The sequence below is a fragment of the Salminus brasiliensis genome, chromosome 4, assembly GCF_030463535.1.
Source record: "Salminus brasiliensis chromosome 4, fSalBra1.hap2, whole genome shotgun sequence".
In the NCBI taxonomy this organism is placed as follows: Eukaryota; Metazoa; Chordata; class Actinopteri; order Characiformes; family Bryconidae; genus Salminus; species Salminus brasiliensis.
This window is the reverse complement of record NC_132881.1, coordinates 26,823,238-26,837,824: the sequence shown is the minus strand read 5'-3', so window position 1 is coordinate 26,837,824 and position 14,587 is coordinate 26,823,238. Positions and strand designations below refer to the sequence as shown.

The 14,587-nt window shown below is 41.5% G+C and overlaps 1 protein-coding gene across 3 annotated transcripts in view; it reads right to left on the bottom strand.

Moving 5' to 3' along the window:
- The window catches only part of atp10d (ATPase phospholipid transporting 10D), a 29,323-nt gene that overhangs the window by 7,026 nt on the left and 7,710 nt on the right, over positions 1–14,587 (bottom strand). For all 3 annotated transcript variants that reach the window (XM_072677770.1, XM_072677771.1, XM_072677772.1), the window contains 14 exons: positions 13,072–13,276; positions 11,053–11,138; positions 10,832–10,938; positions 10,587–10,718; positions 9,922–10,034; positions 8,097–8,349; positions 7,176–7,375; positions 5,522–5,698; positions 3,991–4,639; positions 1,894–1,991; positions 1,567–1,693; positions 1,229–1,413; positions 672–966; positions 201–277 (listed from right to left, as the gene is read on the bottom strand). In XM_072677770.1, the coding sequence (XP_072533871.1) occupies positions 201–277; positions 672–966; positions 1,229–1,413; positions 1,567–1,693; positions 1,894–1,991; positions 3,991–4,639; positions 5,522–5,698; positions 7,176–7,375; positions 8,097–8,349; positions 9,922–10,034; positions 10,587–10,718; positions 10,832–10,938; positions 11,053–11,138; positions 13,072–13,276 (2,704 nt within the window). The remainder of the gene's footprint in view (positions 1–200; positions 278–671; positions 967–1,228; positions 1,414–1,566; positions 1,694–1,893; positions 1,992–3,990; positions 4,640–5,521; positions 5,699–7,175; positions 7,376–8,096; positions 8,350–9,921; positions 10,035–10,586; positions 10,719–10,831; positions 10,939–11,052; positions 11,139–13,071; positions 13,277–14,587) is intronic.

The following is a 14,587-nucleotide window of genomic DNA, read 5'->3' as shown; positions in this document are numbered from 1 at the left end:
CTGTATAAACAGGTCAGTGGTGACATCTGACACCACAGCACACCTGAAACTGGAGTGAGGGAGACTAGGGGAAAAACATGCAATGGCAGGAGGAGAGGAGAGGGAGTACACCTTTGTTACATTTGTTACATATATTTGTTGTAAAAAGCGCTATATATATATATATATATATATATATATTGTATATATAAATTGTATACCTGCATGCCCTCCTGGCCTGAGATGCCAACACCTATATCTGCCACTTGAATCATACTGACATCATTTGCTCCATCACCTGAGATCCAATCACACACACAAAAGCACTTTTGCACACCACAGTCATGGACACAACCACAGCCTTCAATATCAGTACCAGCAGATTTAAATAAAAACGGTTTAAACCTTTAAACTAAACATTTATTATTCAGTAATTATTTAAGTATGTATATATCTATATGTATGGATGTATAGGTAAGGACCTGAAATGTGGGCCCACTTTCACAACTTTTTTTTAGAACTTAAAGATTCACTGAAAAATCTGGAAAACACTGCACTGGCAAGATCAAGGGTCTAAAAACAAAAAAACAACAAAAAAAAAAGGCAAATAAGTACTGAATTCAGGAAGCCCACATTCTCTAAAGCTGTGCCTGAAACGAATCTTATGTGGTAGAACATACACGGTCACTGACCTATAGCCAGGGTCATAACCCTTAGTGAATCTCCAACAAGTCGAACCACTTGGCTCTTCTGCAGGGGGGTGGATCTGCAACATATGACTGATCGACAGCCGCTGGTCAGATCCAGGAACACTTTCTGCAAGTCCTCCTGCAGGGCAAAGTCTAACGTCCGGCCGTCAATCACCAGAGTAAAGCCAGACACAGCAGCTTCATCCTCTGATGTGACCACATCACGGTCAGGCAAACTCCTCTCGGGGGCAGTGCTGATGTTCCGCTGGAGCTCATGGAGTCGAGCTTCACATGCTTCCTTGGGAAAAAAATTATAAATCTTTTTTTAATAAATGATAAAAAGGATAAATCTCCTTTGCTTTGTTTGGACTGTCATTAAACTGCTGGCATAATATTTTCCTAATAATCGCTATTAATACAAGATTTTAAAATAATTTTAAAACACATTTTATTTTGGAAACTACTATGAAGGGCCATATATGCTACCACACCTCTGGAGCAGAGAGGGTTCGGGATCTTGCTCAAGGGCCAAACAGTGACAGTTTAGCAGAATTAGATACCTTGCTGTCACAGTTGGCGGTCAGCAACTGGTCAGTGGGTTGCAGGAGTTTGCAGGCACAGGCGATGTTAACTGCCGTCTCCTGTTTGTCCCCTGTGAGAACCCATACTTTGATCCCTGCTCTTTGCAGCGCTTCAATAGTCTCTGGAACTTCTTCCTGCAACCGATCCACTATTCCCGTCGCTCCTGGAAACAGGAAAAAAAAAAAAACATTTAAATGGAGCAGGAAAAGGACTCACTTGCCATCATTCAAACATGTTTAATGTGCAAGTTATGACATGAACAAACAGCTGTACTTTCACTTTTTGGCTTTTTCATAGACCTGGTGAAATGTCTCACCCAATAATGTCAGGTTCATTTCCAGTCTCTGTGCAGACTCTAACAAAAGTTGCTCCCTGTTTTCAATACTGGTTTCAGCAAAAGCATGTCTCTTTAGCCAGGCCTCATACTCCGCCTCATCCAGGACCTGCCAATAACCGGATAAATTCCCACATTAATTACAACAAAAACACAGAACGACATGCATTTTAACCAATGTGTCATGCTAGAGGAAACAACAGTCTACAGAACTGTGATGAAAATGTCAGTCTCATTTCTCCCTTTTTTAAAAAAAGTGCTGAGAGAACATATTCAAAGTAGTAAAAAAGGGGAAGTGGAAAAACGTACTCTTTTAGCAACACACAGTGTGCGTAAGCCCTCTCTGGCATAGTTGTCCAGGTGCTGCTGTGTCTTTTCCATGGTCTCTCTAGAACAACCATCAGCAGCTGTAACACAGCCAAAGACAGTTAAAAAAAATATGGCTTAATGTATAGCTTCAGTAAGATAAACAGTAAAATGGTTTCCCCATCATTACTTAATAGAAATCAAGTTAATGTAAACACTGTTCGGCATTTTAGTATCATGCAGAATTAAAAACGTACCTATACTAAGTGCTGGGTGCATCACCATAGACATATGCTATAGATATACTGTATACAGACAGTGCCAATTACAGATTGGCTGGGCAATCTCTTAAAAAAATTAAAAGCACAATATTATTTGATATTTATATAGACCAACCTGTGGCCTATTATCTGTCACAGTTTTACAAGGTGTTAGAACCCAATCTTTGCCCTAGAATAGAAACTATTGATCTTGGCATAGTTGAATAATAAGACTTCAGTATATGGAAGTGACATCCAGTGAACCCTCAAACACTGCTGTTCATTTTTTCAAAAGAAAACCCAGCTTTTCCAAAACAAGGCTGTTAAACTGGACACTTCTAAAACCCCAAAACTGTCCCGCAACAGTCTTGACATGATATATTTACACCCCAAAATGTACATACACTCAAGCCCACTAGCGAAAGCAACAACTAAAGCTGTGACGTAAAACAAAAACCCAACAGCGGCCACTTTGGGAGGCTTGTGTTGTTGATGTTCGGCTGTTTTCTGAGGAGATCTTTTCTTAGCATGTGTCCCAGTAACACTGAAGAGCAGTACATCACTGTCAGGCTGTACTTACGAAAAAGCAGACTACTATGCTTACCATGCCTCGTGATTATGACTACGCCTGTGTGGGAACTCTCACACTAGTCAGGAAGCTAAAACCTGGAAAGTGAACGGGTGCTAGGCTAAAAGTAAATCCATGCTAAAGAATGTGCTGTGGGCATAGGCTAAAAACAAACCATAGGCAAGCAGGTTTAACATCTCTTCATGTCTCACCATAGAGAGAAGACATCTATCCACAAGAATGAGCCCCTGCAATAGCTTTAACCAGCCAATTAAAGCAGAGCTTATCTATTCTCATTAATCACAAGCTCACCACAAAAGGAAAAACAGCGTGTCTCATAGTTGATATACTTGCTACATAAAAAAAAAATAAAATAAAATACTCAATAAATGTTTTCTATGGCTCCTTTAAAAGTTTCCTGAGACAATAGGTTTATGTCACAATTAGGGAAACCCACTTTAGAGACTATGTACGTAGTTCCTCTATTGCCAGCTAATGGCTTATTAATGTGCTATTGCAATCTATTTAATCATCATTGGTTAGCAATTAGCAATTAGAGAATACAATTACATGTACATATTACGTAAATTCAAGCTGAAATCACAACGCACCTTTCTTGGACTCAGAACACACCCTTCTTATAGTGAACATGATTAATCACTAAGAATCATTAAAAATTCCCGGTTTCCATAAAGTGTGATGAGATGTAAATCATAAAACAGCATCTAATGTTTCGAAATTATCACCATGAACCAGCGGGCATGAAAGTTGAAAATCCCTTCTAATGCATGCATTCAACTACTTTATGTTGCACCCATTGCTGACACAGATGTACAAATGCACACCCAGCTAGTCCCTGCACTGATCTACTGGTAATACACTAGGACTCTCTGGAGCAGATAAACATGAACCTATTGGCAACACGTCTAATGCTAGAGTGGTGTAAAGCCCCCAGCAACTGTGTTCCACTGCTTTAAATGCTCTTGTCACTGAATGCAATCAAATCCTTACAGCAATGCTCCAAGATCTAGTAGAAAGCCTTCACTGGACAGTACAGAAAATTACTTCAACAATAGCAGGATTTGCTATATTTAATACCATATATTTCAGAAAAAACAATGAATGAGCAGATGTCCAAATACTTTTGTCCACACTGTGTAATTTTAACCAATAATATGTTTTACCTCCTTCTCCTACCCTCCCTACTTTAATAAACTGTGTTTTACTGGGAGAAACACACAGACACACACTCATGCCCACTCGCGCACACACCTGAAGTCCCAGCCAGTTCCATAATGACATTATCAGCTCCTTTAGTGTAGACCACCACCTGGCCAGTCAGTGGGTGCCGCACTACGACAGACATCCTCTTCCGTGCGGAGTGGAAGGGCAGCATGTGCAGCAGAGGGACAGAGAGAGGTCCGGTGCCGGGCAGAGCCACCAGCAGTTGCTCCGGAGACCGGCCAAGCAGAGTGCAACCGTAAGCCCGGGCTGCCTGCACCAGGGCCGCTTCATCTGGGCTTTCTGCCTCGTACAGTAACTCCTCCTCCTCATCTTCATCTTCGCCCTCACCGCCGTCTTCGTCGCCTCCGTCTTCATTGTCCAGTTCTAAGCAGGGCTGGGGCTGAGGCCGCTCCTCGTCCATTCCACAAGCTCCGCCATGGAGGAGCGTGGGGGTGGAGCTGGGTGATGGGGTGTGGGCGGGTGTGTGACTAGGCGTGACATAAGGGGATGTGTGCTGTGGTGTGTTGGGGGTGTACATGGCTGCGCGGCCACGGGAGAACAGTCTGCGGGTGAGACTGGGGGGGCTGTCTGTGTTCTGAGAGGGGGACAGGGAGAAGCGGGGCAGACTGAGTTTCTGCAGAACAGCCTTTATCTCCTCCAGAGACCGCAGCGGAGTACGAGCCATCGGCATCTGCACCTGAAACCAGCAACATACAGCGGGAATTAGCAGGACAGAGCAGACCACACATTTTTCCAGTGTCACAAATCAGCACAGCCAGCAAATCAGAGAATTTCAGCTGTGTTTTTAGTAAAAAAATGAGACAGAAAAAAAATGTGAACTTTGAGAATGCTTGCTTTAAATAGCCTAAGATGGCTAGTGAGTTCAAATCCTGAGCCGAAAGAGCACAATCGGCTCTCTGGGTAGGTAGAGGTTACTGTCCCACCTCATCACTCTTAAGCTGTGTTGACCGGCACAGGCATCTAATAGCTTGGGAGGTGGAACTGGAACTGCTTTCCTCCGAGCGTGTCGGCTGCCCAGCAATTGGCAGCAGTTTGAAAAGAGGTAGTGGATGGCTTTGCATTAATCAGAGGAGTCCTTACCCTCCCAGTGTTGGGAGCATTGCTAGTGGCAGGGGGAGTTACGAATGGGAGGGTTTATTGGCCGTACCAAATTACCAAAAAAAAAAACAAAACCCCAAAACCCCAAAAAACAAACAAAAAAACCCCACTGATCTTAAATGAGCAGGGCAGCAGTCTGCAGTCTGCTGGTATGGCTGACATGAGTTGTTGTGCCTGTTGTCAGAGTGCTGCCATTCATGTGCATGCGTGGCAGGACCGTAACAGCTTGATTAGTCTAACTGACTAATAATTATTTGGTCTTGCAACCTAACTAACCTAACTATGGAGGTTCTTGGAGGTTCTGATATGTGGGTTGAAGAGCGTTCTGCAGAGAAACTGGAGAGAGACTGGAGACTCTAAATTGCAGTTCTGAGCAGAAGCAAACAGCGTGAAATGCGATTACAGGTAACGTGAGAGGAGGTAAGCTCATAAAAGAGGATGTAAAGTATGGGAACTGTACCATATGACGTGGCTGGCTGGGGGAGGATACCACCACTGTGTTGCAGACAGTCAGAGCAAGAAAGAAGTCCAGGATGTGGGAAAGTTCTGCAGCATTGTGTCGAAGAGGAGGACACACATGAGAGGAGAGCGCCTTCAGCTTTCCCTGCAGTTGCACATCTGGAACCACTGCACACTCCTGAGAAACAAACATACATAGATAGCTAATCTTCACACACTGCTAACTATTTAAACCCCAAGGGCCTTAGCAGGTCTGAAGCAGGTGCTGTACATTTCACAGTAGTTTTAAGGTTAATAACTGAGTAATAAACCAAGTGAAAGTGGTTAAAGATAAATGTCTGTTAATAATGGCAGTAGGAAATTAGGTCTCATGATTTTATGTATGTAATAATGATTTCATTCTTTACATCATTCTTGCATTTAAAACTATTACCGTAGTATTTAAAAGTATTACAGTCATTACAGTACTTATTTCACTATTTAATGGACATTGGCATAGTCGAATAATGAGAGTTTAGTGTAAGCAAAGCAAACAGAAACAGTCGATTTAAAACACGAGTACTGTTGCAAAAGAAGTTTGATTTATGCCCTCAATATTTACATACAGCCAACCCACTAGCAAAAGCCCTTTCGAGCCCTAAAGCTGCGATGCAACATAACACAACGGCTACTGCGGGAGCATATGATGTTATTGATACTTTGTCAGGCTACTTTTTAAGACAAGGATAACATCACCACCAGATGTGATGGACTACCACCACATCTGGTAGTACTACATCAGACTAAAGTTAAATACACATCAGAACAGGAACTTAAAAGCACTGCAGCATACAAGGAATCGTAATCCCGGGAAGACATCTGTGGGATTTTAAAAGCTAACCAACTGACTACAATCTCTATAGCTAGCTAACCAAACACACCGTCCTGATATGACACAAAGAGGACAGCAACACTATTCAGCAAAACTCAGGAATAATTACACAAATATTACAATGTTTAATGCTACAAAGCCATGCTAGTCTATGCGATGCCACACAGATGAATTTAAAACTATGAGATTAGACTACGATTGGAATTCAGTCAGCTCTGTGCCAGGGATCTTTGATAAAAGAGTCACTGTAAAACCGTTACATATGAACTGCAAAATATGTATGTATGTAGGGCTGGGCGATATGGTAAAAATAAATATCACAATATGTAAAGACCTCTTTCGCAACACACAATATTTATCACGATACATGTATTCACAAAAATACAGAAAACATCAGTAGCGGCAGATTCTTAAAAACTACTGTTCAAATACTCTCCCAGACTAAATACATTGATTTTTATTCAACATCTGCTGCTCTTTATCTAATTAAACCAGTCTAATAACACTGCTTGTAATGAATCCTGCAGATGATCAGTGTTTATTAGGCACTAACAGTATCCTTGATATGCTTAGAAAAAGCATATTGTTATCACAATAAAAAAATTATCATGATGTGATAAAATATTGTCATATTCCCCAGCCCTAGTTACAAGCTCCAATTAAGATCGGGAAATATCTTTAATACTAAACAGCCATAATATATATATATATATATATATATATATATATATATACACACACACACACACACACACACACACACATACACCTATATAGTACTAACCATGGTGCTGCTGAATGCCCCAGGTGCATGTCTGCGGAGCGTGTCGTGCGGCGAATGTATGTCTGAATCGGCAGCAAGTGTGTTGAGAGAGACAGAGCTTCGGTTGCAGCTGAGAGACTTTCTGCTGGAGCGCGAGCGCATCGTAAGTGTGTTTTCTAGTTGCCCACTGCATTGCTCCTCAAACTGCTCCATAGCACGAGCTGAAGGAGAAAACATGCACACACATTAATCATGCAGTGTCATCGCAATGTTAACATGAAGCATATAGAGATACGTGAAATAGGCGCCTGAAAGGTGAAGTAATGCTTTCAGGGTTAGTCTCAGTATGTGGTGTTTGGTTACCTTCTGGGCTACTACAGCTCTGTCCACAATGTTAAGATTGCAAAGATGAAACACAGATTATAAGGGTATATCTGTGCTAACATGGACTGCCATTACAAAACTCCATTTCACAGTTTTTGCAAGTCATTGCCAACAGGCCATGTGATTTTATATTGTTTTTAACTGGTAGAGATAGACAGTTCCTTGTCAACTGGTACTAAACAGGACAAGCAGCCACCACTGTTATGGCTACAGTAACCGGACATTCCAGAGATTCAGCAGATCAGATAAACGGGGGTTTATCCAGCTTGCCAAAAGAATGATAACCTTTTCAGAAGTATTTGTATGTAAATAAATAATACATAATTAATTAATAGCACATATTAATGTAGGTATTGTAATAAATGCAACTAAATGTATTTCCATTCTTTTAAAAATGAACAGTCAGGAGAAACAGTTGTGCTCATTTAGGATCAAAGTGCTTAAGGGAGCTTGGCAAACTCAAACAAATAAGGAGACACACACACACAGACATGTTTGTTGTCAAATCAGTGCTGGGTGGAGTGACCTGTCATCATGGAGGCTGAGGTAAAAACTGACCGTTTTCGTAATGAGGGTACTCTGTGCCGGCGACAGTGCACCGCCGGAACAGCATGCGGTTCTCAGTCAGCGTTCCAGTCTTGTCGGAGAACAGATATTGGATCTGGCCCAAATCCTCTGTAATGTTCAATGCCCTGCACTGCACGCCAGAATCCAGCTTGGCGTTATACAAATCCAGATCATTCTGGATAAAGTAGATCTGTCCCAACTTCACTATTTCTATAGACACATACAGAGAGACTGGGATAAGCACCTGTAACACACAGAAAGACAAAGTGGAGCGTGAGAGTTCGTATTTTCAAGTGAAAAAGCATGGTATTTCCCAAGGATCATGTCTATGTTTGCATGTACATACAGTAGCTGACGACCACAGATTAAAAAAAGGTTACGTACAAAAGACAAGGAGACTTTTTACACCTGGCATTAACATGCATTTCATGACCATACAACAAGGGTGGGAATCTCTAGGCCCCTCACGATTCAATTCAATTAGAATTCAAAGTGACGCAATTATAAAACGATTATTGAAGCATCTTTGTGCATCTCTTTTTTTCATTGTTTCTCACTGTGTGACTGCTTGGTAAATTTAAAGCAAAGTATTTGTAATGATCCACAATAAATTTACTTCATTAAAGCTTCATTAATAAACAAATAGAAGCGATGTGGCAACTGGGTCAACTGGAAGTAATACGTCCTACCCTTCCAAGTAGCGCTGAGCACTGATCTTAGTGATCTGCCACAGCCACATTCTATTAAAGCTCAGCCAGATCCGCACAGTCTCATCAGAGTCTCTGCTCTAATCTTAATGCTCTTGTTTTAGAGTACGAGACACTAGCTGCCACTTATTTGTGATGAAATGTGCAGTTATGGAGACAATTCTGTGGCAATGGATGTCCAGGTATGGCGTTACTGCTATCCTATTCGTTTTCTACAGTGATTCCATGGCGTTTTAAAGTTTGAGGACCATTGCTGTGTCAGTAAAAATATCTTTCAGACTAGGCGCTGTATCTCGGCTCCAAAGTGTGAAAGCCCTGAATACGGACGCAAATACGTGGCTGTAAAAGCTGCGCTAGAGTTTGTCAGGTTGTGGTTGATGCCATCCAGAGCCAACGATCCAATTTTACTGTCTTACTCCTGCATAAAAATCAACATGTCCATCATTTTCATCTTCTAGTACCAAACAGTTTCTCATCAAGATTGTATAGCTCCAGGATATAGTATACTATACTCATCAAGATCGTATAGCTCCGGGAAATTGAGATACTATACTATACTCAACAAGATCGTATAGCTCAGGAAAATTGAGATACTATACTATACTCAACAAGATCGTATAGCTCTGGGAAATGTGAGTTTTCACAACAACCGAAAAGGATGGTACAACCGAAAAGGGGAGACTATTAAAACACAAGGGAATGCACCCTGTCCAGTTGAACCAATCATTTACACACTCAAGTATACATACAAACACACACACACACACACACACACACACACACACACACACACACACACACACACACACACACACACACACACACAATGAGAGAAAATGAGTGAGAGCACAAAAGAGAGAGAATAAACAATGGCCATAACTGTTATATTTACTAATTTTTTTACTCATGTGGTCAAGACCTGATCACTAAAAACGCATGTTAATGCAAGATGTAAACAGCCTCAAAAACCACAAACAGTGATTTGTCAAGGAGCGTGACTGCACAGGAAAAAAAAACTCTTTAAGCTACCCTACGAAGATGGAGCAAGTGTGTTGATGGCTAGTGCGAGGCAGGAGAGGGAGTGTTCCTAGAACTGCTGTAATACACACCTGTAGGACAATGATCATAGTCCAAAACATGTAAAAGCCAGCAAGGGCAGGGTGTGTATCATCAGGGATCATGTAGACAGGATCCTTAAGACTGCTTAGCCACAGACCATGACCTAATCAAGCAGAACAAAAGTCAGACCTGACTTAAAGATGCAGTCACAAACAAGTAACATTCATTTACACCAAAGTCACCGTCAATGAATACTATAGAGCTAACAGTTCTGGTCTGAAAGTCAGTGGTTTTAAGTTACGATTTAACATCATATGAAATCCTTAAAAATGTAAGTGGTAAAGACGAATTACAGAATTACAGAAATGTGATTAATAATATGATCATGTATGAAAAAAATATGATTAATAATACATTCAATTATTTACTGAACATTTGTGTGTTTAGTCAGATGTCACTGCTTTAATAAAAGCATTAAGCCACATGAGACTGTGTGCTACAGGGATTTTACCACAGTTTAGGGCATTTTACCTATGCAGATTGTGCTCTGCTTTAGGGCAGCTCTTAACCAGGGTAGAAAGCACTGTAACAAAAGCCTGGAGTGCATTACTGAATTGCTTTAATGTATATAACTACATCTGACAACAACCTGTTGGTGTGGATGCAGACAGAGTAGCAGATGGTGTGCGTGTGTGTTTGTGTGAGATACACCTACCTACAGCAGCAGTAAGGCACATGAGCAGTAGTATAACCACACTCCAAAGGACATCAACATTAAGTCTGCGCTCCAGTTTACTGCGCTTATAGCGCGGCCCACTGTTATTCTGCATCGCTTTTGTCTCATGACCTAGGAGCACACACACACACACACACACACACGCGTTTATCAATCCATCCCTTTCATGATCTCGCTCTCCTTTCCTGTGTCACATCTGAGCATTATGATTGACTGAGTGCTACCTGCATAGACCACGATGCCTATCACAGTCTCCGTGTTCCTCACTGTACAGCTCCTCAGCAGCAGGTTTTCACTATGTAATCCTACCCGTACTTTATTTGGGTGCTCCCTAGACACACACACAAACACAGAAAGGAAGAGACAAAACGTAAGTGATATCTCTAAACATACTACACACAATTCATTAAAATCTGAAACTTCAGCCATTTGATCACAAACTCACATGTAACCCCTAAAGCGCCTCAGATCATCGTTGGGGTTTTCACATTCAATGCGGCTGCTGAAGTTCTCTGGGGTAAATTCCGATCCCTACGTGAAAAAGTACATAGACAAGTTGTCATAGGTGCAATTTGTAAGTTCACAATTACAGACTTCATGTTACTGCACAATTCATCAGCCACACTCTACCCCAGCGATTCCCAGTTTGAACTTTAGGGACCCCACACCATGCATGTATTTGTTCTTTCCTCTTTAATCCTACACATCTGATCTTGCATTTTAAACTAATGTACTGGATCAAGAGTGCTGGAGTAAGGAAAATACAAAAATCTGCTACACATGAGGTGTCTAGGACTGACTTTGAAAACCCCTTCTCCACTTCATCCAGCATAAAAGGATAGGGATGCAAGGGACAGTCACAGAACCACCACTGATACTACTTGGTTGGTGCACAGCAGTGATACCAGCATAACAGCAGCACAGCAGCGGCTGAGCGCAGCAGTGTAGTGGGATTTCTAGAAAACAATGACTTATTCATTTGTCTCAGCGCAGCATCCATTTTAACAACCGTCTTATGCTGAATCTTAAAAGGATTCAGAATCCTGGTTTTAAAGACGTAAGAAAAAGTGTTGATTCCTATATAGTTGCATAGTACAGGTTACTGATTTAAAGGTGCTGTAGAATGCATTTATTCAGTATTTTCAATCATTCTCTGATGTCTACATAGAAGGTATGTGACTTTAGTCCAGGCAATGGATGCAGGAATTACTGGATAAGCTCTGCTCTGATTGGCTGGTTCACACTGCGAGGCTCTGCGATGGTTCACACAGAATCATCATATCAAGCCACAATGTTATAGAATTTCACCTGCCAAGTCTTATCGTATAGTGTGGTTATCCTGCTGGCAGAGTGAATGCTGATGGCTAGATCTGAAATGCTGCTAGGCTAGGGTTAGCTTTTAGCCTAGCATAAATACATGCTTACTTCTCATGCTTTCGCGTCTGACGCCCTTTCCCTGGATACTGACATCAAGCAAAGCCATAATCATAAGGCCAGGCTTGCATAGCAATATTGAGATTGCTCATTTTCTGATATCTAGTAGGAGCTGGCAGTGACACACATGCTCACCAATGTTACAAATGCAAATCCTGGAAATGAGTTTCTCTAAGTAACAAAAAGCACCATATTTTTAGGCATTGACAGCTGAATGTTACTGAACGCAACCTTTCTGAACTAGGTCCAAAATGCTGGTGTCTGAAAAATGTGGGGTGTAACTATTTGGTGGCTTTTGGAATTTGCCTGTTGGTTCAGATATGAATTTTGTATGGACAGCTTGGTTTGCTTATACAAAATTCATATCTGAATGAGGAGATGGCCGTAAGGTCCATGGTGTGTCACTTGCATATCCAGAACAGTCAATTATATGCAAGAACAGAACAAGGAAAATACAATCTGATCTGCTAAAGCCCCTTTAAAAGTCTCAACGTCACAAAATGATTCAAACATGAAGCGAATGTCTTCATGCTCTGCCAAAAGCCACAGAAAGACATAGAAATCTGATATCTGCTGCTTCATGGATGGACATGTGATACAAGATGAAAAGCTATGTGAACCAGAGAAAGACTATTCTATAAATAAAATAAAAACTGGTAATACCTTGGCTAAGGTGGCTAATGCTAGGTAGATCAGCCAGTGAAGTGTGGGGTTTTGCTAATGGGTTCTTTGTGGCAATTGTCAACAAAACAGTATGACTTGTTTAGACGTCTTATATTGGACTGAATCAGCTTTTCTGATTGCTTGTGCATCACAACACACAGATAATATGATTCACCAGAACGGCAGCACAACCAGATGAATCACTGATTATTACTCTCCAACTGTACACGTATAAGGTGTAAGAACAGGACAAGCGTGTCTGATAAAGTTGCCTGTGAGTACATGATGCTGTGTATTTAAGTGGTTCCAACTGTTCCCTCTTTTTGATGAAGTTATTAAAGTTGTAAGGTAAATGGTTTTGGCTCACTTGTTGAGGGAGGTTTCGGACCACCTGTCTCTGTTTAAGATTTGTTTCTCCGTCCAGGTTGGCAGTCTCGATGTGGCACACTCCGTTTGGATCGGATGAGTGGAGCAGCACCAGGTCAGCAGGAATGATCTCATTACAGCAGAGACGCACTACATCACCCACACACACCTCAGCCCAGCGACGCTCCACATACCGCCGCTGCTTCCTGCATTACATGTCGCGAAAAGACATACAGGTTAGGCCATGTGTGATCTGACAGTATGCACAATGAAGCATAGACACACGCAAACATTTCCAGAACTGCATCTATTTCCTGCAGTTTCTCACAATACTATACAGGCGGAGCTCAGTCACAGGAGTGCAAACTGTAACTTAAACCCGATCCTTTATCAGGATCACATGGGATTTAGGTTGAGCCAGCCTGAGAACGGTCAGTTCGTCAGCCAGCCTGACTTGCCAATACAAGCTAAGTGCTGCTGCTAATGAAATCAATGTATGCATCAATTGCATTTAGGTCTGGCCTCTTTCTGACGGAAGACTGGACTTTGGAGCTGAGCGATTGTTGGGGACACCTTTACACAGCTTACAGTGTGCTCTTGAAGTTGCTAGGATGACCTGATTTTCATAGACCAGACACTGCTTTGACAACCCATCAACAACAAAGAGACTGGGGGGACAAAGCTCAGTCACTGGAGTGCAACCTGTAACTTAGACCTGATCCTTTATATCGGGATCACATGGGATTGAGTTGAATCAGACTACACAGCTTCACCAGCCTGAGACAGGTCAGTTCATTAGCTAGCATTACTTGCCAATGCAAGCTAATTGCTGCTGCTAATGCGATCAACGTATGCATCCCCAAGAAAACCTTCGTCTTTCTTAACATATTTATACATATGGACATTTGATCCTTATTTTCCCAATCCTTATTTTATTATCCTTATTAATACAATTAAGATTCCAGATTAAAGTCCTGAAGAGTGTACAACAAAACAGGGTTCCTCAGTTAGCCAGATATTTTAAGCCTAAAGTTGAGGATTGTCTAATATGAAAGCCCCCCGCTCTTTTACTACTGAACAGACTTGACTTTACTAGGCTTTAGTTATCTGGCTAACTGACAGCAAGCGTTTCTTCCTTGTACACCTGCCATTAATACTGAACTTGTCGGCCTCTTTCTGATGGTAAATGCTGTACTTTGAAATATGCTGTAGCAAGAGCTACCTGTCGGTTCCACATTGACATTTTAGGACTGTAAAGGACTTCTTTACACATCTTTCAGTGTGCTTTTGAGGCTGAATTTGCTTGGATTATCTGACCTGGTCATGTTCTGGCTGTTTCATTAGTTTTATGTGTTTAGTTAATAATATAATAATATAATACCTCCACCTCCACCAAAATGAATATCAAAAAGCCTTTCTGTTTAAAAAAAAAATTAAAATTTCATAAGCTGTCCTAACTTTTTCAGGAGGCCGCATAACAAGAGCTAGTCTGCACTGTAGGTTTTACAGCACAATGG